The sequence below is a fragment of the Nyctereutes procyonoides genome, unplaced genomic scaffold, assembly GCF_905146905.1.
Source record: "Nyctereutes procyonoides isolate TBG_1078 unplaced genomic scaffold, NYPRO_anot_genome, whole genome shotgun sequence".
NCBI classification, from domain to species: Eukaryota; Metazoa; Chordata; class Mammalia; order Carnivora; family Canidae; genus Nyctereutes; species Nyctereutes procyonoides.
In genome coordinates, this window is record NW_026575020.1 from 41,902,504 (window position 1) to 41,916,513 (window position 14,010).

General features: G+C 35.5%; 1 protein-coding gene and 1 non-coding gene across 7 annotated transcripts in view; both read right to left on the reverse strand.

The window, feature by feature from the left end:
* RABGAP1 (RAB GTPase activating protein 1) overlaps positions 1–14,010 on the reverse strand; it is a 169,333-nt gene that overhangs the window by 136,935 nt on the left and 18,388 nt on the right. For all 6 annotated transcript variants that reach the window (XR_008663674.1, XR_008663675.1, XM_055319488.1 and 3 more), the window contains one exon: positions 8,940–9,139. Coding sequence is in view for 4 of the 6 variants with exons in the window: in XM_055319488.1 (XP_055175463.1) it covers positions 8,940–9,089 (150 nt within the window). In the remaining 2 variants the exon portion in view is untranslated. The remainder of the gene's footprint in view (positions 1–8,939; positions 9,140–14,010) is intronic.
* Positions 2,965–3,069, reverse strand: LOC129518212 (U6 spliceosomal RNA). The gene has a single exon (XR_008666146.1). It is a non-coding gene; the product is annotated as a U6 spliceosomal RNA (small nuclear RNA).

Consider the following 14,010-nt stretch of genomic DNA (forward strand, 5'->3'; position numbering starts at 1 on the left):
TCAATTGTTAAACCAAACTTAATTTATTTTTTATTTATTTATTTTTTTAATTTATGATAGTCACAGAGAGAGAGAGAGAGGCAGAGACACAGGCAGAGGGAGAAGCAGGCTCCATGCACCGGGAGCCCGACGTGGGATTCGATCCCGGGTCTCCAGGATCGCGCCCTGGGCCAAAGGCAGGCGCCAAACCGCTGCGCCACCCAGGGATCCCTGTTTAACCAAACTTATGTTCTTGGGATAAATCCCACTTGATCGTGGTATGTAATCTGCTGAATTATGTTGTTATTTTGTTGAAGATTTTCATGTCCACATGCAAGAGATCTGTAGTTTTCTTGTGATGTCTAATTTTGGCATTGGCAGCTTATTATCCTCAAATTAAGGAAGTATTCTCTCCTTTTCTATGTTTTTGGAGAATTTGTAAGCAACTGGTATTCTGATGTAAGTATCTGGTAGAATTCAGGAACAAAGCCATCTAGACCTGAGCTTTCTTTATGGGTAAAAAAAAAAAAAAAGATTTAATTCATTCATGAGACACACACAGAGAATGGCAGAGGGAGAAGCAGGTTTCTTGCAGTGAGCATGATGGGGGGACTCAATCCCAGGAACCCGGGATCACAACCTGAGTCAAAGGCAGATACTGAGCTACCCAGGTGTCCCTGTGGGTATTTTTTTTATTATTATTACTAATTCAATCTCTTGTTATGGGTCTATTCACACTAAATCTCATTAGTATTTTTCTGAAAATGTATTCATTTCTATGAGCTAATTTTTGGGCACATTACTCTTCATAATAGCTCTTCATAATCCTTTTTAATTTACTGTTAAGTTCACCAGTATTGCCCCTTCTTTCAATTCTAATTCTAGTAATCATTCTCTTTTCTTGGTCAATCTAAAGTAGTGCCAATTTTGTTGATCTTTTCAAAGAACCGGGTTCTTGTTTTATTGATTTTTCCCTAGTATTTTTCTATTCGGTTTCACGATTTCTGCTCTAATCTTTTTTCCCCCCTTACTTTGGCTTATTTTACATTTAGTTTCCCCTTCTTTTTCTAATGTCTTAAGGTGAAAGATTAGGTTATTGAGATTTTCCTTCTTTCCTATATCATGTATTTCCTATATACATTTAAGTTGCATCCCATATTGTCTGCATGATACATTTTTTTTTAAAGATTTTATCCACTTATTCATGAGAGAGAGGCAGAGACACAGGCAGAGGGAGAAGCAGGCCCCCTACAGAGCCTGATGTGGAACTTGATCCCAGGACCACAGGATCAGGACCTGAGCCAAGGCAAATGCTCAACCACTGAGCCACCCAGGTGCCCCTCCTTTCCCATCTTTTTATTTTAAATGTTTGTATCTAAACTTAATGTGTGTCTCCTGCTGACAGCAAGCATACTGCTGGATCATATATATTTTTTAATCAACTGACAGTTTTCTTTTTATTATGTTGCTTAATCTATTCATTTTGTTATTGATATAGTTCAATTTAGGGATGTCATTTTGCTTTTTATTTTTATGCACTTATTTTATGTATTTTCCATTCGTCTTTTTTCATCATCCTTTATTCATTCCTTTATTTTTAGTGACTATTTTCTAATACAGCGTTGACATTTCTTTAACGATACACACACAAATACATACACCTTAGTAGTTGCTGTAGAACTTGCCATGCATATTTATTAGAATCAGTTTTATACTAACTTAATCCTAGTAAGATACAAAAATGATTCCAATATAGCAGTATTCCCCCGTATTATATTGTATCTATAAATATTACAAATTAATGTTTTTATAATTGTTACTTTACATAATTCTATGTCTTTTTAAAATGATTAATAGGAGGGGATCGAGTCCCATATCGGGCTCCCTGCATGGAGCCTGCTTCTCCCTCTCCCTCTGCCTGTGTCTCTGCCCCTCTCTCTCTCGGGCTATGAATAATAAAATCTTTAAAAAAAATGATTAATAGGAGAACACATATTTATAGCTTTTGTTATATTAATTTATTAATTCTGGTTCTCATTTGCTCATGTAGTTTTGAATTACCATATTAAATCATTTACTAAGCTGTAATACAGCTCTGCTCCTGCCTCATTTTTCTATGATTAGCAAATAGAACATATTTCTATATATTAAAGATACAATCAACACATAGTGTATATATAATACAAAAGAGAAAAAAATGTATTCATACTGCCTTTATTATTACACAATTGCCCTTACTGGTGCTATGGATTAATAGTATTGTTTGGGGTCACTTGCTTTTGGCTGGAAGAACTTTTATTATTTCTTGTAAGGTGGTTCTGATAGCAGTAAATTCTGCTATCAGAACCTCAGAACGTCTCAAAATGTCTTTATTTCATCTTCAATGTCAACTAATAGTTTTGCTAGGATTCTTGACTGACAGTTTTTTCTTTGAGCACTTTGAATGTTATTTCACTGGCTTCTAGCTTCCACTCTTCCTGCTGAGAAGTTAGCTATAAATCTTACTGAGGTCCCCCTGTAGGAAATGAATCATTTTATTTTTGTTACTTTCAAGATTTAACCTTTGTCTTTGGTTTTCAGCATTTTACTAAAATACGCCGTTTTGTGGATCTGAGTTTATCTTGGAGTGTGGTGAGCTTCTTAGATGTGTATTGTTTTTCAATAAATGTGGGATTTTCAGACATTTCTTCAAATATTTTTTTCTGCTCACTTCCTTCCTCCCCTTCGGAAATACATAAGTATGTTATCACACCTAATATAATCACATCTTTCTCTGAGGCTTTGTTCATTGCTTTTTCTTTCTGTTCTTTGGATAGTTTTACTGATCTTCAAGTTTATTAATTCCTTCTTTTAGGAGTATCTGGCTGGCTCAGTCAGTAGAGCATGTGACTCTTGATCTTAAGGTGGTAAATTCAAGCCCCACATTAGGTGTGGAGCCTACTTAATAAGAAAATTAAAATAAAAATACTTCTACAAAAACATATTTGTTATGGTATACTTATGATGTACATTATATGTCATCCTTGCACAAGAGCCATGCTAATCTCTGTATCATTCCAATTATAACATTTGTACTGCCAAAGCAAACACATGTACTTTTTTTTTTAATTTTTTTAAAATTTTTATTTATTTATGATAGTCACGGGGGAGGGGGGGGGGCACAGAGACATAGGCAGAGGGAGAAGCAGGTTCCATGCACCGGGAGCCCAATGTGGGATTCGATTCCGGGTCTCCAGGATCGCGCCCTGGGCCAAAGGCAGGCGCCAAACCGCTGCACCACCCAGGGATCCCCGCATGTACATTCAAATGCACATCATTTAAATGTGCCCTTTGGTGAATTTTGACATATGTATGCACTATAATCAAGGCAGTGGACATATCCATAATGCCCAAAACAACTCGTGCTCTTTTGTATTCCTAGTCTTCTTCCCATTCCATCATCATACCCCAAGGTAACCAGTGAACTGCTGTGACTATAGGTTTTGTATCTTCTAGAATTATATATAAACAATATGCAGTATGAGCTTGGGGTGGGGGGCATCTGTCTTCTTCCACTCAGCTTAATTATATCGCTATTTCTTCATGATTGTGGTAAAAGTTCATTTTTAAAACACATTTTATTTGTTATGAAAAATCTGTGGAGGGATCTTTCATTTTTTTACATATTTTCCCAACTTTATTGAGACTTAGTAAAACACGGTGTAAGTTTAAGGCATACAACGTGATTTGATATGTGTATATATTGTGAAATGACCACAATAAGGTTAATACATCTTTCAAACTCACATGATTACCATTTCTGTGTGTTTGTGGTGAGAACATTTAAGATATACTCTCTTAGGAACTTTCTATTAATTATATAATGTAGTATTGTTAATCATAGTCCCAATGCTGTACATTAGATCCCTAAAACCTAATACTTGCGTAATTGGAAATTTGTATTCTTTGACTGACATCTCCTCATCTCTCCCACCGTCACCTCCTGCCTCTGGTAGCCACCATTTTACTCTTAGTTTGGCTTACAGTCCACATATGTATTGTGGAACGTGAAATACATTGTTTTTGGTTGTTTCAAAATATTTATTTTCCTTTTGTTTTCTACTTTGATCCATTGGTTGTTCAGGGGTATGTTGATTAATTTCCAAATATCTGTGATTTTCAAATTTTCTTCCTGTTATGAATTTCTAATTTCATACCACTATGGTTAGAAAAAAGACATTTGGCATAATTTCCATCTTTAATTTGCTAAGATTTGTTTTGTAACCTAAATATGATCCATCCTGGAGAATGTTCTGTGTGTGCTTGAGAAGAATAAGTATTATGTTTCTATTGTATAGAATGTTCTACACATGCTTGTTAAGTCCATTTGGTAAGGTTTAGTTCAAGTCAAATGTTTCCTTAATTTTATGTCTGAATGATCTAGCCATTGTTTAAAATGGAATACTAAAATTCCCTACCATTATTGTATTGTCTATTTCTCCCTTCAGATCGGTTTCTTTTGCTTAATATATTCAGGTACTCTGATGTTCAATACATATGTATTTACAATTGTAATTACAATTTATATCTTCTTGATGAACTGACCCATTTTTCATTAGATTACACCCTTTGTCTCTTACTATTTTTAACTAAAAGTCTATTTTGTCTAGTACAAATTTAGCTACCCCTGCTCACTTTTGGTTTCTGTTTGATGGGATAGCTTTTCCATCTGTTCACATTGAGTCTATATGTGTCTGAATATAAGTGGCAGTCATATTTTTTTATCCATTCAGACTATGTTATTTGGAGAATGCAATTCATTTGCATTTAAAGTAATTACTGATAGGTAAGAACTTACAATGCTACGTTATTGTTTTCTCATTTTATAGTTCCCTTGCTCCTTTCTTGCTATCTTTCTTCATGAAATTAAATTTTCCAAAATGGTATACTTTGATTCCCTTGTTTGTATCTTTCATGTTATCTATTGTAGGTTTTGCTTTGTGTTTACCACGAGGCTTACATAAAATATCTTACCAATAGAATAGTGTATTTTACGTTTGTAACAACTTTAATCATATACAAACACACCACCCTCACCTCCAACATTTTAGGGTTTTGATGTAAAAATTTAATTTTTTATATTGTATATTAATTAAAGTTATAAATACCTTTGTGTTTCAACCTTTATACTAGGATTAATCAATACACCATATTACAGTATTAGAGTATTATGATTTTTGACTATATACTTACCTGCTTCAATGTGTTTTACATCTTCATGTTTTTCATTTCACTAGTTTGTATTCTTTCATTTCAGATTGAAGAACATCTCTCAGCAATTTTAGTAAGGTTTAGTGATGATTAACTCCCTTAGTTTGATTTGGGAATATCTTTCTCCTTCATTTCTGAAGGACAATTTTGCTGAATAAAGTATCGTTTGTTTTTTTTTTTTTTTTTTTCTTTCAGCACTTTGAAAATATCATCCCACTCTCTTCTGGCCTACAAGGTTTCAGCTGAGAAATCTGCTAATAGACTTATGGGGATTCCCTTGTAATGTGTGACTTTTTTTTTTCTCTTGCTGCCTTGAAAACTGTCTTTTGTTTTAGACAGTTTTATTATAATGTCCTAGAAAGAACTGCTTTGGATTGAAATCTTAGGGAAACCTACCAGCTTTATATACTGGGATGTCCATATCTCTCTCCAAATTTGGGAAATCCTCATTCATTAGGTCTCTAAATAACCTTTCTACCCATTTCCCCCACTCTTATTCCTCTGGGACACCAATAAATGCATAGATTATTTTTATAGTATACCATAGTTTATGTAGGTTTTCTTCACTCTTTTCCATTTTTTTGTTTCCAGACTAGGTAATGTTAAATAACCTGTCTTTTATACTTCATAATAATTTCTTCTGTTTGATCTAGTCTGCTGTTGATGATTTCCATTGCATTTGCTTTCCCTAAAGCAGTGATGACTTCTTGAGCATGTGGTTTCCCAATCTGACAGAATCCAGTTTTTATTTATGCATGTTCACTAGCCATCGGTAAAGGCTCATTCTGACCATTCTTGCCTGCAGGGGTATGCACAGGAAGCCAGTCACTGGGTGCGAGTGTGTCTGGGTGAGCTACACAAAGCTTAGAGCTACCCATAGGCCAGCTGGGATGATCAGTAGGGGAAACTATTTTATATATAACAGATATATTAAAAATATATATTTTAGAAAATATATTGTACCAATTCACAGTACTGGTCTGGGACTTGTCATTTTTTATGCTTGCTTGCTTATTTAGTAGTTAGATAGTTTACTTTTGTAAAGTCTATTCCCCTAATTCCTATAGTGTTAAGCATTCAACCTGCCTAGCCTACAGTCATCCTGAGATGAGAGCAATTTTGGCAAAGTGGCTGGTCTCTTTCTCTGACCACAGCTAGTTCTTAAACTCCACTAATTAAGGCCAATAGCTCTACAGTTTTCAACAGTGCACTTGGGTATAAACTACTCCAGAGAATAAACTAACCAAATTGATATTACTTTGAGAATTTCAGAGGTCCATGTTTGAGATTTGTTCTGACACCAAGAGTCAGTCTAGTAAGCCTATACTTAAGTTCGTATGTCTAATCAATCTACCAATGTCCTCTTAACTACATTTCACCACAAGCTCTACTGTTTTTGAGAGTAACCTTAGGCTTGAACTTCTCTACACTCTGCTGTAAATAAAGTCCATTTCTCTGGGAAGAGATTAGGAGCTATTTTAGGAGCCCCTTCTCACCAAAGGGAAAATCTCTGTGCCATAGCTGTGAAGTTGAGAGGTGGGCAATAACAGGTTTTCCTTTGAGTGACATCTCATCTTTAGAAACAGTACTTGGGGGATCCCTGGGTGGCGCAGCGGTTTGGCGCCTGCCTTTGGCCCAGGGCGCGATCCTGGAGACCCGGGATTGAGTCCCGCGTTGGGCTCCCGGTGCATGGAGCCTGCTTCTCCTTCTGCCTATGTCTCTGCCTCTCTCTCTCTCTCTCTCTCTCTCTCTCTCTCTCTCTCTCTCTCTCTGTGACTATCATAAATAAATAAAAATTAAAAAAAAAAAAAAAAAAAAAAGAAACTGAGTACTTGGAGATCCCTGGATGGCTCAGCAGTTTGGCGCCTGCCTTTGGCCCAGGGCGTGATCCTGGAGTCCCGGGATCGAGTCCCCATCGGGCTCCCTGCATAGAGCCTGCTTCTCCCTCTGCCTGTGTCTCTGCCTCTCTCTCTCTCACACACACACACATGAATAAATAAAATCTTAAAAAAAAAGAAAAGAAAACTGAGTACTTGGTGGTTGTAGGAGGTGATACAGTAGTTTTAGGTCTTCTTGGTTTGTCTGTAGTGCTATGAAACCACTACTTTAGAGGCTGAGGCAAATGGACTCCATATTCTCAGAGCACTGTGTCCAAAGTAGAGCCTCTAACCCAAGAACAAAGGCTACACAAGAAAAGGGAGCCTCCATCTAAGTCATACTGGGTTAGCAAAATGTAGCTGGAGGCAGGATGAGAAATGCAATTGCCCTATTAGTCCCTGGAATATAGCCCTCCAACTAGGAGCTGGGGGAAAAAGAAATCCCATCTTCTTGCACTAACACAGAGTTACATCTAGCTCAGCTGGGAGAGGTGAGGAAACCAAAGGGTCTTGGTTCAAATACAACAGATTCTTTACTAAATTTTAGTAAATTTCACTGAATAATGTTTCCTCACTTGCTGTATAATCTTTAGAACATTTCCAAAGACTGTCAATGGTTGTTGTTTTTTTTAATTGTCCAATTTTGCTAAGGAGTAGGTTCACAGAGCTCCTTACTCTGCCATGCTGGAAATCTCTCAATGAGCTTTTTAAAATGTAAATCAGATCATGTCCCTATTGAAAATTCTCCAAAAATTCCCTCCAATTTATAACAAAAGTCCAAATTTCTCCTAAGCCCTACAAAGTTCTACATGATCCAGCCTGTGCCAATCACTAGATATCATTCTCCACCACTTTTTATTTACTTTATTCACTCTGCTCTAATCTCTGTCCTAACAAAGGTGGTCCTTCTCGGGGTCTATCTTCTATTCCCTTTAAAAAACTCTTTTCCTATATTTCTCCATGGCCTTCTTTCCCATTTCATTCAGGTCTCTGCTCAAATGTCACTTTAAGACTTTCTCTAAAATAGTACCTGCCCTTCATTCTTTATCCATGTATCCCACTTTGATTTTCTTCACAGCACCTAAATTTACTTACTCATCTTCTTATGTACTTTAAGTCTGTTTCTCCCATTAGAATAACAACTCTAAAGGGCAGGGGGCTTTGTGATCTTATTCACCACTGTATCCTCAGTATTTAGTACTTGGCACACAGTCAATACTTAATAAATATTCACTGAATGAATAAATATAAAGAAGAATCAAATATTTTTAAAGCTGTTTACATTTTAAATGGCATTAACAGATAATGTTTTTATTTACATCCATAAACAAAATGATTAACAGAGTATGGGGAAAAAATTACAGTTGTTTATTTGGCTTAGAAAATATAAACAAACAGAAGTGGCCAATATCCAAGTATTTAATATTCAGTTTCAATAATCCTAAAACTTATTTTTATAAATAGCACTGCTGATCTGCCCTTGCCTTTACACCACATATACCAGACCAAAAGAAATAATCACCACAAAAAAAAAGAAAGAAATAACCACTAATTTAATGGGAAAATAATAACAATACTAAAATGATAGATATTTATATTATACTATGACCACTAGTTTTGACAATTGGGATTAGAAAATTCAGAAGCTAATCAAATTGAAAATCCTTAACCAGATATTAATTTGTCACAATTACTGATTGTAAATAAGTCTTTAGGATTAAAAAAGTTAGGATATTATTTCCATTTTTTTCAGTTTCCCTTCCTATTATTGGCCAAGTTTTGCAATGACCTTAACAAGGCTAAGTAAAAGAATCTTAGGTTATGGAGTTTTACCTTGAGTCCTGTTTTCTCGTCATCACTTCCATTATTTGTAGATGGTGTCTCATCTCCTTGCCTGGAAACCAAGACAAAATCTTCACTATTAAGAGTAGATACTGAGTCTGAGGAGACACTGATTTTTCCAACAGAAGCCTTGTCATCCATGACTCAAGAATGAAGCTCAACTCATGAATGATTAAATATTTTTAAAATGCCTGAAAAACAAAAAACATAAAGATACACATATAGAATGTCTGCCAGATATTTAGTTATGCTCTAATTCTTACAAAATACGTATGAAAAAACTTTTAAAAATACTTTCAAAATATTTTCCTAAGACTTTCACTACTCACAATTTAGGCTTTTTATTCCAGATAATAAAGGAATTTGACACCTTTCAGGGCCAAGACATTTCAGATTTAAAAAATAAAACAAAACATATTCCCTTGAGAATAACTGCCTACCTACAGTGATTTGTTTGGCATATGTTACAACTCTATTCTTGGACTCCAAAAACTAGGAAATACTAAACTTCTGTTTTCTACCCTTTAATTTGTAAAGCTGTACACATAAATGAAGTTGAAAGCACATAAAACAATAAGGTTTTTCTAATATTACTGATACTTAAATTTAAAATATTAACAAGATGTTTTTAAGAAATTAAAATTTCATATTCACATTCAAAAGAAATAAATTTAAAAATTTTTTAAAAATTTTAAAAAATTAAAAAAAAAAGAAATAAATTCAAGGCAGAGCAAGCAGAAATTCTAGAGCTGGGAAATAGCTTACATAGCAAGAAATCAGAAATCCATTAAAAACTCAATTTTCCCATCCCATGGTTTCTTAGAGTTCAACTCAACACGAACATTACCAGTAAATTTCATATCAAACATTCCCAGCAAGAAGTAAAAAATACATCACTTATGAAAAGCCACTCAAATATTTATTGACTCCTGGAATAAAACTTAAACTCATCTACCATTGAAAAACCTGGTTCTGAATACTTTATGACAATATTCCTATTTGGTTGCCAAAACAGTAACAGAACAAACAATACAACAAACTTGGAAAGCTTTACCCAATAAACAAAAGTAGCTCTAGCTCTATGCCTCAAAGAGGTAAAGGTGCTGTGAGTCTGTTTAATCTCTCCATTTAACATGTCCTAGTTTATGCTTGGGGCTTTTAATTGAACATGTATTAATTAAGCATACACCATGTACCAAGCACTATTTTCCCTTCAAAGGCTCCTATCTAGATAAACACAATCCCTGGATAATACAGTTCAAAAGAAACTTAGAAATAATACTGTTGAACAGATACAAAAATGGAACCCCAAGAGAAGGTCATTTAGGCATAACTAAGGATGGAACACTTACTACTACTTGTTGCTTTCTATTTAAACTAATTCTCTTGCTTAAATGGCTATCACAGCTTTATATTTCATAGGACTAAATTAAAATGTATAGTGTGGCATTCAAAGACATTTCAAAATGTACTTTCTGAAAAAAAATTTTAAGGTAGGTTTGCTTCATCCATTCAATGAATACTCACCATGTGTCTAGTGTATAAAGAATACATGGTAAACAAGAGAAATTAGATTCTTGCCCCAAAGGAGTATATACTGCAGCAGAGAACAAAGGCACATTGAACAGGTTAATAGATACTGATTTAGGGTAAAAGAAAACTATGGGAACATGTTGGGAGAGGGACTTAGATATGGAGAGTTAAATATTCACCTGAAACTAGAAAATTGTATGTCAATTATACTTCAATAAAAAAAGGGGGAATACATCAGAAGGGAGAACATCCTCACTAAAAATACATACTTTAATATGCCCATGTATTTGCCCTCATTGGATCCTCTTCCTAAATTGGTTTCCTTGCTTTTGTACTTCATCAACTGTAACTCGTCATTCATGATCTAACTCTCCTTTTCCTTGCCCATCCTCATCCGAGAACCAAATAAACAGCTTGCCTTATTTCTGCTCCTATAGCATTTTACATTTTGTATAGTACCTATTATGATATATTGTAATTTGGCAGTGACTAATGGCAGTGACATAATATCCATCATATTTAACACTCTTAATTTAATCTTCACATTATTACACAGATAAGGAAACTGAGACCTAGACAGATGGTCTAACTTGTTCAGAGTAATGGCTGTAATATAACTGGTTAGAGGCAAAGGCAAAAATTGAACCCAATCATCTCTGAATACAGAAGCTATGCTTTTTCCGTCAGATTATGCCACTTTTCCAATGCCACAAATTTGGGCCTTGTCCCAAAACACTCACTATTGGGTAAAAGAATCTTTATTTTTTGTAGAATGTACTAGTACTTTAGGCTAGGTTTGGTTGAACTAGTACCTTGGGCAAAGTTTTTCATGCTTAATTCAATTTTCAGTCTTTTTTAAAAAAAAGATTTGAGAGCACAAACGCAAACATGCACGGGGGGAGGGATAGAGAGAAAGGGAGAAGCAGACTCTCTGCCCAAACGCAAACATGCACAGGGGGAGGGATAGAGAGAAAGGGAGAAGCAGACTCTCTGCCCATCTGGGAGCATGATGCAGGGCTTGACCTCAGAACCCTGAGATCATGACCTGAGTGAGCCAAAGGCAGATGCTTAACCAACTGAGCCACGCAGGTACCCGATTTCCATTCTTTTAATCCGTGATTAATAAGATAGCAGAGTGCATTGGAAAGTTCTCTAAAGCTATGATCTGAGACACTGACTACTATCTGTAATACTCTAGACTCAAAAAAATATTATACTTTGGTATTTAAACACTATGGAACTGAAAGTTCAACCTATTTCCTTTGAGGAGGTAAAAGGAAAATACACTTTTTAAAATACTTTCCTATTTGTTTTGGCACCTGTAAAAAAGGGAATCACTTAGTGGGAATGATATTTATCAAAACATGAAGTACCACAGGAAAAGTTATACAAGATTCCTCTCCTCTGGCCTCCACAATATAGTACCACAACATGTGGTATTCCTGGCAAAATTGTGTTCACAACCTCTCTCTTGAAACCACAAGGAGTAACTGTTTTTGCTTTTAATCCCTATTTATATCATTTATCACAAGAAGCCTCCTACTGTAATAATTCATCTTTCAGACTGCAATTCTAAATCTAAACATTATGGACAATAGAGAATAACCTTCTTCCCCTAAACATCCTGCACTATCATCTCTCTTCCCACCTTTCCCCATAATACCCACCATATTTAACACACTTTACATTTTAATCACTGGTTTTTATATATTATTTAAGCTAGAACCTAAGTTCCTCCAGGGCAAAGATTTTTGTCTGTTTCATTAACTTTTAAATCCTTAGTACCTGGAACAATTCCTGGCACATAGTAGATGCTCCAATACTTGCTAAAAAAAATTAGGATAAATGGCAAATAAAGATGGAAAAGAGCAAGAGCTACCCAATGAAAAGGTAAGATCATCTTTTACTAAATGACAGTAAGAACAGAAATCATATTTGTGACAGTAAAACAAATGATTTAGAGTTAGGAAAAACCCAAGTTGGGATACTGGTTGTACTACTTAATAGTGTGAGCTCTGTCACAATGAGCCTCATTCCATAAGTGAAAATGATGTATTATCTACCTCAAAGAACTATTATAAAAATTACTAATATATATATATATTTATATATATATAATTTAATAATACATATAAAACATTATAAACACCTAATCATTACAGCTTTTCAAGCTAACTTCCAATTTTAAAAGAATTAACAAGTATCAGGCACCTGGGTGGCTCTGTCAGTTAAGCATCTGCCTTTAGCTCAGGTCATGATCTCAGGGTCCTGAGATCAAGCCCTGTGTGGGGCTCCCTGCTCAGTGGGCAGTCTGCTTCTCCCACTGCCCCTCCCCTCTTTTTCATGCTCTCTGTCTCAACATGGCCAGGTTGGCAAGTCAAGTTCAAGGATGCCTCCTTCTCTATCTCCTTTAATAAGTCAGTAAGTCATTTAAAACGATAGGTAAGTTTACATGTGCAGCCTCATGCATCAAACACCAAAAGTTCAATCGTTATATTTCTTACAACTTCTTTCACTACTTTTATTCTTATTGACACAAACGATCCCTAGATTGAAGATTAGTTTCATGGGGGAGCCTGACTGGGTTATTAGTAGACATGTGACTTGATCTCAGGATGGAGAGTTTGAGCCCCATGTTGGGGACAGAGACTATTTATTTAATTAAAAAAAAAATTTAAAGGGGCACCTGGGTGGCTCAGTCAGGTGAGCATCTGACTCAGCTCAGGTCATTATCTCGGGGTTGTGGGATCAAGCCTGGAGCCCAGCTTGCTCAGCATCAAGTCAGCTTGGGATTCTCTCTCCCTCTACCCCTCCCCCACCTGGTGCTCGTGCTCTCTCTCAAATAAATCTTTTTATTTATTTATTTATTTATTTATTTATTTATTTATTTATTTATTTATTTTTAATTTTATTTTTATTTTATGATAGTCAGAGAGAGAGAGAGAGAGAGAGAGAGAGAGAGAGAGAGGCAGAGACACAGGCAGAGTGAGAAGCAGGCTCCATGCACCAGGAGCCCGATATGGGATTCGATCCCGGGTCTCCAAGATCGCGCCCTGGGCCAAAGGCAGGCGCCAAACCGCTGCGCCACCCAGGGATCCCTCAAATAAATCTTTTTAAAAATTAAAAAGAAAAAAAAAAGAAAATTAGTCTCATAATACCAAAACTCTTTACAAACTTTTTGTTTGAATTTACTGTTCTGTGCCCTAAGTGACAAATTTATACTTAAAAATATACCTAAATTTATACTTTGTACTTCTGCAAAGATCATGGCAAATAATGCACCTCAGGTCTTACCAAAAGAAGATTCATTTTCATTCTCAATCTCCTCTTTCTTTAACACTAAAGACCCAGCTAATGAGTAAAATGGAAAGAACTGCCCATGATAAAGGCTCTTTTGATAGTTCCTCAATAGCAGTGGGCTCCCGGATAATTAGTATTTACTTTTAAAATACTTGAACTCTTTTTTTGGATGACGTACTATCAGACATTGTGTTGTTTCTAGATACTAACACTCAGAGGAATAACATAA